General features: G+C 46.1%; 1 protein-coding gene across 2 annotated transcripts in view; it reads right to left on the minus strand.

The window, feature by feature from the left end:
• Positions 1-4,979: 4,979 nt before the first annotated feature.
• NSDHL (NAD(P) dependent 3-beta-hydroxysteroid dehydrogenase NSDHL) overlaps positions 4,980-17,120 on the minus strand; it is a 45,581-nt gene continuing 33,440 nt past the window's right edge. For both annotated transcript variants that reach the window (XM_074277507.1, XM_074277506.1), the window contains exons 5-8: positions 15,374-15,502; positions 12,650-12,792; positions 9,823-9,925; positions 4,980-7,891 (exon numbers count right to left, since the gene is read on the minus strand). In XM_074277507.1, coding sequence (XP_074133608.1) covers positions 7,559-7,891; positions 9,823-9,925; positions 12,650-12,792; positions 15,374-15,502 — 708 coding nt within the window. In that variant the 3' untranslated portion in view covers positions 4,980-7,558. The remainder of the gene's footprint in view (positions 7,892-9,822; positions 9,926-12,649; positions 12,793-15,373; positions 15,503-17,120) is intronic.

Raw genomic sequence — 17,120 nt, forward strand, 5'->3', positions numbered from 1 at the left:
GCAACGCCACTTATTGCCTGGCACAAGAAGGGCGTGTTCAGTAGATCCTCCCTTTAGACTCTACATCTACCAATCATACTGTAGTTTGATGTTTAGATACAAAGGGGGTCCAATCATTGATGGAGTTCCTTTTTTTTTTTTTTTTTTTTTTTTTTGAGCAGCTTATCAGAACTGGGGGTACAGGGAAACTTAATTTCAAATCCATCTAGGTTGTGAAGGTTGACTAACATTCTTCCTGGACTAGTAGAAACTTGGTTTCAAATCACTGTCCTTGTGTAGGTTGGCCAATAGTTACTTTTGGATTAAGGAAGTAGGCCTAGAGGTTATCAACTCTTAACTCCCTCATTTTATAGATAGGGACAGAGGAACAACACATATTTAAAATATTGACCAAGGTCACTACGAGATAGTTTTTATTTTATCTTAGAGACAGCTCTGCGATTTTTAACCCAGTTTCTCTGTCTTCCAAGGCCAGTCAGTTTGCCCCTACATCATAAATCAAAACTTCAATAGCTTCCACCTAGAATTAGGTTCAAAAGCTAATTTAGCAGATAGATGTATAGAAAAATGGATCTAAAAACTCTCTGGCATGTCTTAGATATTGTGTTCACTTGCCCAGCACTTTTTTCATTAGTCCCTCCCCAGCTTCATATTTCTGTAGTGTTTTAAGGCCTACACTTCTTTCGCTAAAGTTCTCTGCCAGGGCATTGTACCATAGAGAATAGTTCTAGCCGGCAAGACTAAGCCCCAAAGGTTTCCATTATGGCCCTAGTAATGGATTCTGGGCTTGCTGTCTAATGACCTAGAAAACATCCAAAAACCAAAACAGTGGTTAATATTTCCAGAACACATTACATTTTCTAAAGCACTTTGCACCTATTATCTCTCATTTGGTCCTCCCAGAAGCCCTGTACAGTAAGAATGCCATTATAATAGTCATCCTCCCTATTTTACAGATGAAAACACTGAGGCAAAGAGCACTTAAGTAACAAGTAAAAGTACACTGAAGAAAAGAAGCAGAACCAAGATTCAAATTTTGGTTTTCTGACTCAGGTCCAGTGTGAACCTGATCTGCTTTCCTCCTGACTTAAAAAAAAAAAATCTATCAAATTCCTATCTACAAAGTCAGGGCTTTTCACAAAGGGCTGGGATCTAAGTCAGTGTAGGTTAGATGTCATATTTAGGTTACTTAAAGTTTTCAAAACATCTTCCTCGTCACACCCAACTCTGTAAGGTAGGTTAGTATTATCGTTAATTATTTTAATTCTTGTTAATATTATTCAGATGAATATTATTCAAATGAGGCTTAGATTAAAAACTTGTAGGAGATAGCAGAGGTAGTGGATGTCCAAGGCATTCCAAATCAAATTGACTAAGAACCATATATGAAAAAGAACTTGGCAAGTAACCAAAGACAGAAAGGTTAGGCTGGGACTTCCCGAGGGGTCAGCCCCTATCAGCAGGGCAATGGTGACTTCATAAAAATGAACATGGGCTTGAGGCCTTCAGTATATAGTATTTGCTTTGGTCTCCCACCCCCAACCAAAATGGAATCTAAATTAATGTGGTGTGAGTGAGAAAGAGGTTGACCCAGACACCCACTGTTCCTGATCCTATAGGTCAAGGGTTTCTTAACCTTGGCAGTGCCCGGACCTTCTTGGCAGTCTGGTGAAGATTTTGGATCTCTCCTTGGAATCATGTGTTTAAAAGAAGAAAAATAAAATATGTAGTACTGCAAAGAAAATGTAAGGTTAGTAAAAATACATTTTTTTTCATATAAGTTCATGAAGTAATATAGTTAATATATAATATAATATAATAATAATAATATAGTTTATAATAATAATATAATGATAATAATATAGTTTCCTAAGGGGTCAAGGCTGTTAAGGCTTTTTATTTTGTTTTCAATTATCATAAAGTATTTCCTTTTTCTCTCACCATCCGCTCTATGGAAGAAAAAAGGAAACAAAACATTTATAACAAGTATACATAGTTAAGCAGAAACAAACTTTCTATTTATGTACCTCTCACTCTTTATCTTGACCTTTCAGTCAAGATGTGGGTAGTCTGCGTCATCACTGGTCCCTCTGGAATAGTGATTTGTTACTGCAATCAATAATTACAATTCTCAAGTATTTTCAAAGTTGCTAGTCTTTACAATGTCACTGATATTGTTCTATCCTAGCTCTGCTGCCTTTACTGTTATCAGTTTATAGAGGTCTTCTCAGGTTTCTCTGAAATCAGACTTTTTGATGGGAAACTTCTGTTTCCAGGTCATTGCCATGACAAAAAGAGCTGCTATAAATATTTTTGTATATATAGGTCCCTTGGCTCTTTTAAGCAAAAAATTTCTTTAGGATACTGGCCTTATAGTAGCACCATTGAGTTAAAGGGTGAGTTAAAGTTTAGTGATTTTTCTGGGTATCGTTCCATATTACTTTCTAAAACATTTGGATCAATTTGTAACATCACAGCAATAGCGCATTAATGTACCTGTTTTCCTTCAGCTTTCCCAAAACGTGTAATTTTCCTTCCTTTTGGTCATCTTTGCCAATTTGATGGGTGTGAAATGAGAAACTCCAATGTTGTTTTAATTTGCATTTTTCTAACTATATGAGGTTGTGTTATTTTTTTTCACATGGCTATTAATAACTCAGGTTTCTTCTTTTGAAACATGCCTATTCAAATCCTTTGACCATTTGTCATTTGGGAACAGTTCTTATTCTTCTCCATTTTTATTGGTTTCCTGATATATCTTAGAAATGAGACCTTTAGCAGAGAAAATTTCCCCTCAGTTACCTGTTTCCTTTGTACTCCATTAGTTTTGTCAGGGTAGAAACTTTTTACTTTCTTTTTTTTGGAAACTTTTTACTTTCACATAATCAACATCCATTTTATCTTCTGTGATCATGTCTATCCCTTGTTTGGACAAAAACTCTTCCTCATTCATTGATCTGAAAGGAAATTTTCTCCCCCCCCTGGCTTATGAAGTCATCCTGTGTGTCCAGTCATTCAAAGTTTATCTTGGGATAGAGTATAAAGCAAGTTTATCTGAATATATGTGTTACTGGCCTATACCTATATTCTACCAGATAGCTTTCCAGGTTCCCAAAATTTCTAATAGTGAGTCCTTACTTCAGTAGCTGGCGTCTTTGGGTTTACCAAACACCAGGCACATGTGTTTGTTTCTGTATGTTGTGTACCTAATCTGTTCTGCTGATCAACTTATGTATTTTTGACCCAGTACCAAATTGTTTTGATGATTACTGCTTTGTAGTACATTTTGAGATCTGGTACTTCTAGGAAGGGTCTCAAATTTCGAGGCTGATCTGAACTTCTTGGGGCTACTGCTGATCAGAGAGACATATTCTCAAAGAAGCGAAAACTAAAATTGTAATGGAAATAAACCAACTTCTGGAAGGCATACCAAGCAGCACTCACTCTCTTAATTAGGTAACATTTAAGCTCTTAATTCTGTCAAGCATGTCATGAAGAATGCAAAGCCTGAAAGAAATAGCTAACGTATAATATAGTGAGAAAGTCTTTCCTGGGATCCTAGACTTTGTTAAGAGTTATAAGGGACCTCAGTGGCCACTGAGTCCAATCTACAACCCAAAAGAAACCTTACAACAATATATCTCGTTAGTGATCACCCAACCCCTGCTTGAAGACCTCCAGTGAAGAGGGACCCACCACCTTCCAAAGTAGCCCATTATATCAATGGACAGGAAGCCTTTAGCCTCTCTGTTACTTCCATCCATTCTCCTAGTTCTGCCGTATTAAATTTTGTCTTAGAAACATCCAGGATCTCTTTGGAGGTCACCCAGCTTTGTGCCATTGGCAAATTTGATAAGCATGACCTTTATGTCTTTTTCCAATCATTGATAAAAATGTGAAACAGTAAAAGGCCAAACACAGATCCCTGGGGCCTTCCACTGTAGACCTCCTTCCAATTTGATGCGAAAGCAGCAATATAAATAGGATTTGAGCCCAGGGTTCTTTTGATCACAAGCCTGACTCTCTTTCCACAACTATAACACACTAACCCAGACCATCTTACATAATATCTTGGGAGATGGTGGAGGACAGAAGGGCCTGGTATGCAATGATCTATGGGGTCAAGACATTACTGAATAACTACAACATAACATAAGACTACTTCTATCTCAGTATCTCTCTCCTTAGACTTCTCTATGGTTTGGAGGAGCAAGAGCCCCTCTCTAAGCCCTCCACTTTCTCTGATTTCCATTTTTGCTAGGCCAGGCGGAGCTGCAGGTGATAGAGTGCCAGGCCTGGAATGAGGAAGACACGAGTTCAAATACTGTCTGAGACACTTACTAGCTGTGTGATGCTGAGCAAGTCACTTCACCCTGTTTGTCTCAGTTTTCTTACCTGTAAAATGAGCTGGAGGAGGTGGCAAACCACTCCAGTATCTTTGCCAGGGAAACCCCAAATGGATAGTGAAGAGTTGGGCAGGACTGAAATGCACAACAAAATAGCCCGTGCAAAACTTGCTCCCCCCCATCCAAACCTTTACTAAGAAATCTGCTGTTTTATGTGGAGTTAACAATCCTCAGTCGGACCTCCCACCTACCTCCCTAGATTTGTCTTCTTCTGTTCCAACAAGCAAATGATTTTCTAGTCACCTTATGTGGGCTAGACTTGCCTCGGTACCTTTGTTGAGTTCTGGCAGCTTGGAATGTTCCCCAGCCCCACCTTAGTTTTGGTGACCCAGCTTAAATGGTGTCTTGGCCCCGAAGTCTCCTCTGATCTCCCCAGATGTCTGCTATTGGGATTGGTGCCCTAATATTACTGTCTTAATTCTTTTCCTGACTTGATAATGTCTCTGGGATCAGGGGCTGAGCCTTATTCATCTCCATCCTTCCCTCCCACCCCCACCTTCTGGGCCCCTTCCCTGTGGCACGCAGCAAAGGGTCCTGCCCCATAGAATGAATGGAAAGACACCAGGCAGCAGGTACAGTACTATGAACTTTATTTAGAAGCAAAACCACAGCAGAAAATTTCACTCAAAAGCGCGTTGTTCCAAGTATCCCACCGATGAGTAGAAAAGGATGAGTGATGTCATGTAATGGCTCCCTCCTCCACCAACGCCTCGTGGGGCATAGCGGTGTGTTCGACCCTAGGGTCTCAAAGGCTGTGGCCGGGGGGTGGGGTGGGGTGGGGGGAACAGAGCCTGAGCTCAAGTAGGCTTAGCAGGCTGGAAAGGCTCAGAGGCTGGGCCCAGGTATAGACTGGGCATCTTTTCTCTGAGGGGCTTAGCTCCATAAAGTAAGCCACTAGGGAATGCATTCTTTGTTGGCCACAGCGACTCACGGAAACCATATCCTAAGGCATAAAAAGGCTTCAATCTGCACTGGTAGACGGGAAGAGGGTTACTCCTCGCAGAACACAGAATGGAGCTCTTCCCCTCACTAGGTAACAGAAATAATTTACACGCGGATTGCACTTTACAAAGTACCGTCACATGTCATTTGATATGAACCTCACAACAAACCCTGTGAAGGAGATAGGGTAAATGGGATCTTCCCCATTTTATAGATGTAGAAATTGAGGTTCACAGAAGGGAAGCAATTTGCTCACGATCACACAACTAGGTGCCAGGTGAACACAAAGTGGAGAGGGGGCAAGGGAGCACAAAATGGAGGTCAGGAGCTAGAGCATAAAATCGGGGTGGCATATATGCCCAGAAAGCACAAAATGGGGGCTGGTTGTCATAGAACACAAAATTGAATTCGGGTGATCAGAGCACAAAATAGCAGTAGGGGTAGATGTCAGAGAGCACAAATTGGCAGTGGGGGTGGGTGTCAGAGAACACGAAATGGGGGTGGTAAAGGAAGGCAGGAATCACAAAATGAGGCTGGGGGAGATCAGAGAACGCAGAACTGGAGTAGTGGGAGAGGTCAGAGAGCACAGAATGGGGGTAGTGGGAGAGGTCAGAGAGCACAGAATAAGGGTAGTGAGGGTGGTCGGCGAGCACAAAATGGGGGTAATTCGAAAGGTCAGGGAGCACAGAATGGGCGTCGTGGGAGTGGTCAGGGAGTACAAAATGAGAATAATCAGAGACATCGGAGAACAAAGAATGGGGGTGGTGGGAGAGGTCGGAAAGCACGGAATGGGCATGGTAGTCGGAGAACACAGACTGCGGATAGTAGTCCGAGAACACCGAATCGGGGTGACGCGGGAGCTCCGATAGCCCGGATGGGGGCTGATAATCTGAGAACACCGAATCGGGGTGTCGTGGGAGCTCAGAAAGCCCAGATGGGGGCTGGTAGTCTGAGAACACCGAGTCGGGGTGACGTGGGAGCTCGGAAAGCCCAGTAGGGGGGTGATAGTCCGAGAACACCGAATCAGGGTGACGCGGGAGCTCCGAGAGCCCAGATGGGGGCTGATAGTCCGAGAACACCGAATCGGGGTGTCGTGGGAGCTCAGAAAGCCCGGATGGGGGCTGGTAGTCTGAGAACACTGAATCAGGGTGCCGTGGGAGCTCCGAGAGCCCAGATGGGGGCTGATAGTCCGAGAACACCGAATCGGGGTGCCGCGGGAGCTCCGAGAGCCCGGATGGGGGCTGGTAGTCCGAGAATACCGAATCGGGATGTCGTGGGAGCTCCGAGAGCCCAGTAGGGGGGTGGTAGTCCGAGAACACCGAATCGGGGTGTCGTGGGAGCTCCGAGAGCCCAGTAGGGGGGTGGTAATCCGAGAACACCGAATCGGGGTGACGGGGCAGCTCTGAGAGCCCGGTCGGGGGGTGGTAATCTGCAAATACTGAATGGGAGTGGAGGGAGAGGTCAGAGATCACAGAATGGGGGTGGTAGTCCGAGAACACCGAATGGGGGTGGCGGGGGAGCTCCGAGAGCACAGAATGGGGCTGGTAGTCCGAGAACACGGAATGGGGGTGGCGGGGGAGGTCCGACAGCACAGAGTGCGAGTGGTGGGGCATGTCAGAGAGTACAGAATACGGATGGTACAAGAAGTCGGAGAGTACAAAATGGAGGTGGTGTGGGTGGTCAGAACACAAAATTGAGGCAGGGATGGGTGTCAGATAGCACAAAATGGGGGGGTCAGTGGAGGCCAAAGAGCCTAGAATGACAGTAATGGGGGAGGCTAGTGAATCCAGGATGGTGGTGGGGGAGGTCACAGAACGGTAATAAGGATGTGAACGCGTGATGGGGCGGTCAGAATGCAAATAACGTTGAAGGCGGGCCCAAACAACAGCAAAATGGAGGGAAGGGGTAATAGGAAAACAGAAAGCTGTCACCGTGGTCGGGGCGAGGGGGAGGTGGAATTGGCAGCTGCCTTATCTGAAGGAAATACAAAGGGGGCTGGTTCTTACAAAGGTCAATACTGTCCCTTCCCTCCCCCCAAGCAGTACCATTCAGAATAAGGCATCAGAAGTTCTACCCTTTTGCCAAAGAGAGGAGGCCCCGGTCCAAGAGAAACCTGTTTTTAGTAGCAGAGGCCCAAGGTGCAGGCTGGGAATAAAGAGTGAACTATCACTTCCCCAGAGGGGTTATCTGCTGGGCAGCGTGGATGCACTTTAGTTGGCCTTGCGCAGATGGTAGAAGCTCTTCACAGTGCGCTCAACAGCATGGTCCAAGGTGACCAGTGGCTGGTAGCCCAACAGCTTCTTGGCTCGCTCACAGCTGTAGTAGTGGTACGTGCCAGCCAGTGCCACTCGCATGGGTGTGAAGGTAGCCTTGACCTTGATGAGAGGACTGATCACCATGATCACCAGAGACAAGAAGAAGGCCAGGTAGTAAGCCAACCAGTAGGGGATGTGGTATTTCGGAGCCTCGTAGTTCAGGCCTGTTAGAATACGGGACAGGAAGGCCCAGAAAGGGACCGGCTCGTCATTGGTGATGTGAATAGCCTAGAGAGGGAGGGAGGGAAAGAAAGAGAGAGAGAGAGAGAGATTGATTAAGAGAAAGCAATATAGATGGCAATTTCAATGGATTCCAGGTTCACCCAATACTGCTTCTGCTTCAGATCACTAAATAGTGTCTTAAAAAAAAAAAAAAAAAAAAAAAATTCCACAAGATCCATTTACAGTGAAACTATATCCGGCAAAATTTCTCCTTGAGTGAAAATATTTCAAAACCCTGCCAAAAACACAGGAAGTGCAAACAGAATACACATCAAAGAGACACTTGTCAGGATATCGGCATAGTGACATGTTACCTGCCCAAGTGGCACACTTTATATCTCTTCCCTTGTAATAATTTGTGATAGAAATGATCTTTTTTTTAAAATAATAGTTTTTTGTTTTTCTAAATCCATGCAAAGATAATTTTCAACACTCACCTTTGCAAAACCTTGTGTTCCAAATTTTTCTCCCTTCCTCTCCCCTACCTCCCTTAGACAGCAAGTAATCCTACACAGGTTAAACATGTACAATTCTTCTACACATATTTCCCCATTTACCATGCTGCACAAGAAAAATAAGATCAGAAGGGGGAAAAACACAAGAAAGGAAAAAAAAAAAACAAGCAAGTAAACAACAACAGCAAAAAAGGTGAAAATACTATGTTGTGATCCACATTCAGTCCCCACAGTCCCCTCTCTGGATGCAGATGGTTCTGTTCATCACAAGACTATTGGAATTGCCCTGAATCACCAAGAGCCAAGGCCATCACAGTTGATCATCACATAATCTTCTTGTTACTGTATGCGATGTTCTCTTTGTTCTACTCACTTCATTTAGCATCAATTCATGCAAATCCTTCAAGGCTTTCCTGAAATCAGCCTATTTGTCATTTTTATAGAACAATAATATTCCATTACTTTCATATACCATAACTTATTTAGCCATTCCCAAATTAATGGACCTCTACTCAGTTTTCAGTTCCTTGCCACTACAAAAAGGGCTGCCACAAACATTTTTGTCCATGCGGGTCCTTTTCCTTTTTTTATGATCTCTTTGGGATACAGACCCAGGAGAGACACTGCTGGATCAAAGGGCACGTACAGTTTAATAGCTCTTTGAGTATAGTTCTAAATTACTCCAACAAATGTCCCAGTTTTCCCATCCCCTCCAACATTCATCATTATCTTTTTCCTGTCATCTTGGCCAATATGAGAGGAGTATGAATGTCAGAGTTGTATGAATTTGCATTTCTCTAATCAACAATGATTTAGAGCGTTTTTTCACATGACGAGAAATGGCTTTCTTTGAAAATTGTTCATATCGTTTGACCATGTATTAATTGGAGATTGGCTTGCATTCTTATGAATTTGAGTCAGTTCTCTGAATATTTTAGAAACGAGGTCTTGATTAGAAATATGGATGTAAAATTTTCCCCCAGCTTTCTGCTTACCTTCTAAGCTTGACCGCATGGGTTTTGTTTGTACAACAACTTTTTAATTTAATATCATGAAAAGTTTCCATTTTGCATTTCATAATGTCCTCTAGTTCTTCTTTGGCCCTAAATTCTTCCCTTCTCCATAGATTTCAGAGGAAGACTATGCCTTGTTCTCTTAAACTGCTTAAAATATCCCTCTTTCCGGTTAAATCATGAACCCCTTTCGACCTTATCTTGGTACAGGGTGTTAGGTATTGGTCAATGCCTGGTTTCTGCCATACTATTCTCCAGTTTCCCCAGCAATTTTTGTCAAATAGTAAGTTCTTATCCCAAAAGCTGGAGTCTCTGGGTTTATCACAAAATCATGTCTTAAGCAATATGAGAATCCTTCTCTGAATGGTTTCCTATCCCCAAATCTTCCATATCCCTAATGGAAGCAACTTGCTAGAGAGAAAAGGGGGGGGGGCTCCATAAGTTCAGGGCTGAGAATGAAAGGACCTACCTGTCCACACAAGCCGGAGTCTGAGGAAAGATGTTCTGCAGCCAAGATGTGGCCATGGACCACGTTTTCCACAAAGGTGAAATCCACTAAATTCTTCCCATTCCTGCAGGAACAAAAGCAGAAGCTTGACTTCGTATCTGGAACAGATAATTCTCACTCAGACCTTGAGGTACCTTTGAAGTGAAGGCCTATCAAAGCAGCTGCCTCTCTGGGCTCCTAAGATGCTGATGGATTTCTTTGCCAAAGCCACACAAACAAGATCCCTAGGCAGCTCCACGGCCGCCCTGGCCAGCTGTCCTTGTAGTCCTGCTGTGCTTCATTTTGCTCGTATTCTCTAGTTTGAAGGAAAAGCCCCTCTCTGATGTACCCCTTCCCAGACCCCCGGGCTGAAGCCAAGCAGATATTTTACTCCTCCTTGTACCTTCAGCCCCTCCCCACTCCCCATCAAACTTCTTCCTGGCCCTGCACAGAGACATGATCACCAGCACAACACAGAGGAAGACCTAAGTTCCGATCCAGCCTCAGACACTCAGGCAAGTCACTTCACCCTGTTTGCCTCAGTTTCCTCACCTGTGAAATGGGGATAATCACAGCACCTACCACCCAGGGTTGTCATAAGGATCAAGTGAGAGAGTATCTGTAAAAACCTTAGCACAGTCCCTGGCACATAGTAGGTGCTTAAGACCTGCTCGGTTCCTTCTTTTCCTGTTCCCCAAAGTAAGAGATGGACCGCCAGAGAGGGATCAGCAATCTAAACTGATGGAAGGAGGAGGAGGAGGAAGAGAAGGAGGAGGTGGAGGAGGAGGAGGAGGAGGCGGAGGAGGAGGCGGAGAGGGAGAAGACAAGAGGGCTAGGGAGGAAAGAATTCAACAGAAGAAGTCAAAGGTTGGCCGCGCAGCATTAGAAGGAATCGGGAGGAAAAGCGAAAGCCCCAAACCCCCAAACTGGAAACAGCTGAAATATCTAACAATAGGGGAATGGTTAAATAAGTTGTCATACATTCATGCAAGGGAATACAAGAAAGTAATTAAGTCAGACAAGTGTGTGGAATACAAAGAAATCTGGAGAGACCTTTATAAAATAATCCCGAGCCAAAAAAAAAGCTAGAAGAAAGGAGTCAACTCCAACTGGGCCAAGGGAGAAAAAGTGAATGAGAAGGAACAGACAAAGGATCCCGCTGGGGATGAGGAGGAAGGGACAGGAATTCATTTAAATGGAAATAGCTCTGCTTCAGCTCTTTGCATTACAGTTTGGCCTCAGTTTCTTCACCTGGAAAAATGTGGGCGTTAAGACTTTTATGACCTGGGAGGTCCTTATCAGATCTAAAAGCTGGAACAGTACGTACAAAGTGAAGTTTCTAATAAAGCATTGAAAAAAGATGAAAACAACAACAAAAGAGAAGGGAGGGCAAGAAATCTCAAAGATCTGGAACTTAAGGTCTTTTGGAAGTTGACTGTCCCTCTCCAGGTCCTCTGTGGGGGTCTCCCAAACCTGTTCGGCAAGACCGGGCTGGATGATGTCAAAGCCCTTCTCCTGTTCTAAGAACTGCGTCTCTGGAGCCAGAATCTCGGGGTGGGTTTTGTTTTGTTTTGGAGGGGAGGGTGGGCGGCCAGTGAGTGACTTATTTTTATCAGTGATCTTAGCACAAGGATCACATTTGGATGCCACCCCCCCCACCCCCCCACCCCCAGTCAGTACCTAGAGCGCTACACAAAGAAGTAAGCCATATACACAAAATAAATCTCTCCTGGAAACAAGACAATTTTAAAAGCCCTCAGGCTTCTACTTTCAAAATCTTTCCAAAAGGGTTAAGATTCCTAGAGAACGCAAAAGATCACACACATATATGATTAGCAGAGTACTTTTTTTTCATTGTTGCTAAAAGTTATTAAGAAGATATCCCAACTTCTGGTATAGCCGACTATAAAATCTTTAGAATGATTTAGGAAAGCACCAAGAGTTCCTAAAATACGAGAGAGAGGAAGACAGACTTTCTCTTAAAAACAAACAAACAGATTCCCAAAGAAACCTACAACTTTTTTAAACTAACAAACAAAAACCCCAGACCGCTGCCCCTCCCCCCCAAAGCAAACAACTATTCATTTCATTTTTCTTTTAAATTAGCAAGCATTCAGTAGCTACCTTTAAAGCAGGCTTTCCATAGTGCATGACATGCAAAGGGATGCTTTGGATGATCAAATCAGCAGGCCCCTTGCTCTCTTCTTTTTCCACATTACTTATGCCTCCTAGGAGAGGCGGTGTTAGCAGAGCAAATTGAGCACTGGCCTTGGAGTCAGGAAGACTTGGCTTGGAATCCTACATCAGGCACTTCCTAACTGCGTGATCCCAGGCAAGTCACGTTATCTTTCTGAGACTTGCTTTAGCCTCATTGGTGACAAGGAGATAATAAAGAACCAACCTCATGGGGTTGTTAGGGAGGTCAGACAGAGAGTTCCTTATGCAATGGAAACTTTATGTTGACTCCATTATTTATTTATTTCTTATCATTATTTATTTGAAATGTCAACTTTTATTATCCTGGGTTCTGGTACAGGTCATAGATTCTAGTCTGGGCTCCTTTCCTTAGGAACGGCAGGACTTGGAGCTTCTCACTTAATTAAGTTTCCCCATCGGTAAAATGGACAGATTTTTTTTTTTTTTTTTTTTTATCTCGGGGACTCAGATGAAGATTAAATACAACAGTGCTGTGAGAGCACCCTAAAAACTGCAAAGTGTTCTGGAAGGGCAGAAAAGTAGTAGGGAGGGCAGCAAGTAGAGGTAGCAGTGATGTGGAAATACGGTGGGAAGGAGTAGCCGCTAAGCTTACCCAATCATAAACTTCATTCTGCCACTCCTGGCTGCCTCAACAAGGATGGGGACCAGCTGCTGGTCTCTTGGGCCAAAGATGCCATGAGGGCGGATTGCTGTGGTTAAGAAATTACTGCTGGGTTCATTGGCATTCAGCACCTCCTAGGAAAACAAAACAAAACATCAGAGGGCATCGACAAGGCCTAGGCTCCGTCCACAGATGGGAGAAGCCATTAGCATCTGTGGGCAAGAACAAACCTTTAGCCCAGCACCCTCTCCATTATGGAAAGAGGGGCAGGCGGAAAAGATTGAAGTAGCACTATGGATCACCTGCACATCCCAAGTCAGAAAGGATAGGGCACAATGGGGAAAATCAAATAGGGAAAAGGGAAGGCGGGCTTTGGCTTCTAAAGACAGAAAAGAGAAAATCTGGGGTCTGAGGGGCCACTGGCTCCGTAAGTCAACAATGAGATGTGGCCGCCAAAGTCAGGGACTGTGTCCAGGCTGAGAGAAGTTCTCATTCCCCAGATTAGAGTTTGAAAGAGATGTTAAAGAACCCTTGACAACCTTTTGGAAATACCAGGAGTGCCAGGTGACCTCAACCTTCCCGCCCCCTCACCCTACCTCAGGACATTTCTGAAGCTACGAAGCTGAGCCACAGCTAGAGTTTCCTTATGTTTCACAGATGGCAAAGTCTTCCCTAACTGGAGCACAAAAACAGTACGGTGCATCAGAGAGTATGTCAGATCTCACGCCCGAGGACCTGGGTTCAAATCCTGCCTCTGCCACTTATGCCCAAGTGAGACCTCTCTGGGCCTCAGTTTCCCCCTCGGGAACATCAGACAGTTGGGTAAATGAGCTCCAAGGCCCTGTCTGGCTCTAAATCTATGACCCATTAACATCATCAGAGATTCCAGGCAGCAAGACACGGGCTACTTTGCGCTTCCGCGTTCGCTGAGGGGTTCGCCGGAGGCCAGAGAGAAGCAGGGCGACGAGGGCCAGCCATCCTTCCTAAAAGAAATCCAGCAGTCCACGCCGTGAGAATGGGACTGGTGGTTCTCGGGCCCCACGTTGCCTCGCTCACACAATCTTTACCACTCGCAAAGCAGGCCTTAACTATTTTGTTTTGCGGACGTCCCAGACCCCTCTAGCTGTCTGGTGAAGCCTCTTGACCTTTCTCAGAAAAATGCTTTGGAAACGCATCAAATAAAACACACAGGCTCACAGAGGAAGCAATTATGCTGAAATACAGTTAGCCAAAAGCCAAAGCCCAAGTTGCCAGGCCCCGGGTTAAGAAGTCCTGCTCTAAAGGGAGGAGGGCTGGAAATCAATGTATCTTAGCCTCCAGACGGTCCAGAGAGAGAGAGAGAGAGAGAGAGAGAGAGAGAAAGAGAGAGAGAATCCTGGCTCCCCTGGCCTCTCAGCACCTGAGTCCCCCCTGGAGGAAGGCGGGGATCCAAGGAGATGCCAACCTCTGACCTTCTAGCTCGGATCTATGTTCCTGTGGACACTGCCCTTAAAAAGTCACCAGCTCTCCAAGTCCCCAAGCTTCCAGAGGATCTGCCCCCACCCCCCACCCCCCTCTCCCCCCCATCCAGCCTGCTCCATCTCCCATCTTGACTATGGATGGCAGATTGGATGGGAGTTTCTCAAACCTGTTCTGCCAAATGGAAGCCCTGGGAGATCCCGTGAGACGGCCGTGATTTCTGCTCAGCGGCATCGAACGACACACAGAAACCAACGGGGGCCCCTCTTTCAACCCCCTGGAAAAATGGGGCCCTACTCGATCCTTGGGCCTTATTTCTTAGGCACCACCCTCAGTTTTCAACAGGTTTCTGAGTCTCGTCGACAGAGGGGGCGGAGCAGCTCGGCTAAAGGGGCAATGTGTGCTCAAGCGTACCGTCAGGGGCCCCTCTCCAAGGGGCCTGCCCCCGGTCCGCGGCCAGGAGGGGCCCTGGGGCACCCACAGGGGCAGCCTCTGTGTCCACCTCCCCCAGCCGCCCCGCCAGGGCCTAGGTCTGATTTGTTCCCTCGGGGAGGCCGGCCTGTCGAGTTCGCAAGTGGCTTTTTTCAAAAAGAAAGAGCAGCCCAAAGACCTGCTTGGAGAAAGACTGAAAAGCTTCTGGGGGGAGGACCTGGGATAGGTAATTGAGTTCCAAAGCCACTGCTGCCGGTGACTTCGCTGTCTCGGCCGCCAGCTGCCTGCTTTGGGGGAACTGCTTTATTGATACTCTTTCCCTACCTCCCTGTGACTTCCCAAGGATTTGTTCCCTCCCAACCCTCCCCCGCAACCAAATCCTCCCCACTTGGAACAAAGACCAACAAGTAAGAAAAACAAATGAGAGCCGGCTGCTTCTAACGGGCTTGCCTCCACATCGCCGCCCCCCCTCCTTCCCCACTCCCCCCCCCCCCCAGCCCATCACTTCTCTCCCTACGGAGTGGAGGGAGCAAGCCAGCCAGCAGGCGAGCGATGGGCGCCTCTGATTTCCCTTCCTAAGCAAGTAAATAACTTACACGTGTTACCCACACGGCTGATTTTACATTTCCTAGAGGGAGGTGGCAGCACTTGGGGGTGAGAAGTTTTCCCCTGAAATCCAGAGGGCTCTAGCCTGCCAAGGGGGGGGGGGGGGAAAGGAAGATGTCTCAGGCAGATTCGACCCGAAGACCCCGGGCGGGGCCCAAGCTGCTTTAAGGGGCCCTTCCTGGCTGCTCCCCAGCCGACGGCTCAAGAGGGGGTACATACTCTCTCCTGCAAGATCTTGGTCTCAGTGTAGTAGTCGATGGGTTTCATGGCATACGGGAGGTCCTCAGTCCCATTCTTGATGTCGACGCCCTCAAAGACGACACTGGCACTGCTGGTTAAAATGAATTTCTGCCAAGATAGAGAAGATGCTTTTTGACTGAAAGAAGCAGGAGTGATTCCTGCTGGAAAATTCCCATTTGCTCACTGCTCGCTCCTGGCGGGCCCCAGTGCTTACCCCGAGGCTCTAGCTCCTCTTTTCACTGTGTCCCCCACCCACACACAAAGGAAGCGCACGCAATGGGCAGCTGAAAGGGAACCCGTTCACCTCTAACTACGTTTTGCAGATCTGTGGATTTCAGGCCCCGATCTAGGAGAAGGAAGGCACACTGGCTGCTTTCCCCACCTTCTAGCTTGCCGTCAATCCCGCTCTCTCAGAGGTCAGCACAGTCTGCACCCACACAATTTAGCATTTCATTAGAGGTCGTCCTGTCCTGTTCCTTAATTGTTTCATGTGCCTGAGCTTTGCCTTCCCAAGCAGACTGTAATGTCCCTGCTCTTAAGAGCCAAGCCTTCTCTCTCTCCCCCCCCCCCTCGCTCTCTCTCCCTCGCTCTCTTGCTCGCTCTCTCTCTCTCTCTCTCCTCTCTCTCGCTCACTCTCTCCCTCTCTCTCTCCCTCGCTCTCTCTCGATCTCCTGTCACTGCTGCGCCCCCTCCCCCGCACTCCCCCCCCCTTCTCCGGCTCTGAGTACAGAGCAGGGGCCCGGAGTGGGCACTTAATAAACACTTGTGGGCTGGTTAATGGATACACAAGCTGCCATTAAAGGTAGAATTGCAAATCCCCCGCCCACGCTCCTTGCTGGCTCCAATCCTTTTTATTTTATTTTTTTATTTTTTTATTTTTTTGCTTTAAGTCCATGAAGAGGGATGGCAGTCAGTCCAGAGTCCAGAGATTTAAAGCCAGAAGAGACTCAAAGACCATTCGCTTTGACTTTCTTATTGTACAAAGGGGGTAAACTGAGGCCTACTGAGCCAAAGCCCACCCAAAGTCATACCGGAAGGAGCAGTCTGGATCTTCTGGCTCCAAAGAGAGCACCTTTTAGGCTCTTTTTAAATTTGGAATTTCAAAAGGGGGCTACAGAAACAGATGGTCAGTTTGCAGGGTTCCATCCTTCTCCCCCCTTCAGCCGGTACGCAAAGGGTTTTCCAATTAAAAAGTGACTGGGCCCTCTGCAGAGTATGAACCCCAAGGGGCCATTTTGAAGCCAGCTCTTCTGCCATAATTATGGCCATTCCCCCAAGGGATGCTGATAGGTGGCCACAGGACCTGGTCCTTAAGAGTAGGGACCTTTTCATTTTTCTTACCAGTATTCCTACCTGGTATAGTGCCTGACATATAGTAGGTGCTCATTAAACACACATTAGGTGATTTATTTGGACTCATCTGAGTGAATGCCATAGTGTTCAGCTGGTGAGGATGTTGGGATTCAGGGGTGGAGGAGATCCCTCAAATGATAATATTCTAAAGGGTTCCCTCACATCAGTAAGAACAGGAACAGAAAGTGACTGGCTTAATTCAAGGCATGGCCTTGGGGAGGAGCTTGTGAGGGGTGCAGGGAGCATAGGCTCCTGCGGAAATGCATAGTAGGACAAGATTGGGAAATGGTAGACCTTGGTGGGAAGCTAAGAATGTGTGACACAATAGCACAAAGGGAAGCTGAAAAGATTCTTTGAAGTCAGACGGCCTTGA

Source organism: Sminthopsis crassicaudata, chromosome X (genome assembly GCF_048593235.1).
Source record: "Sminthopsis crassicaudata isolate SCR6 chromosome X, ASM4859323v1, whole genome shotgun sequence".
In the NCBI taxonomy this organism is placed as follows: domain Eukaryota; kingdom Metazoa; phylum Chordata; class Mammalia; order Dasyuromorphia; family Dasyuridae; genus Sminthopsis; species Sminthopsis crassicaudata.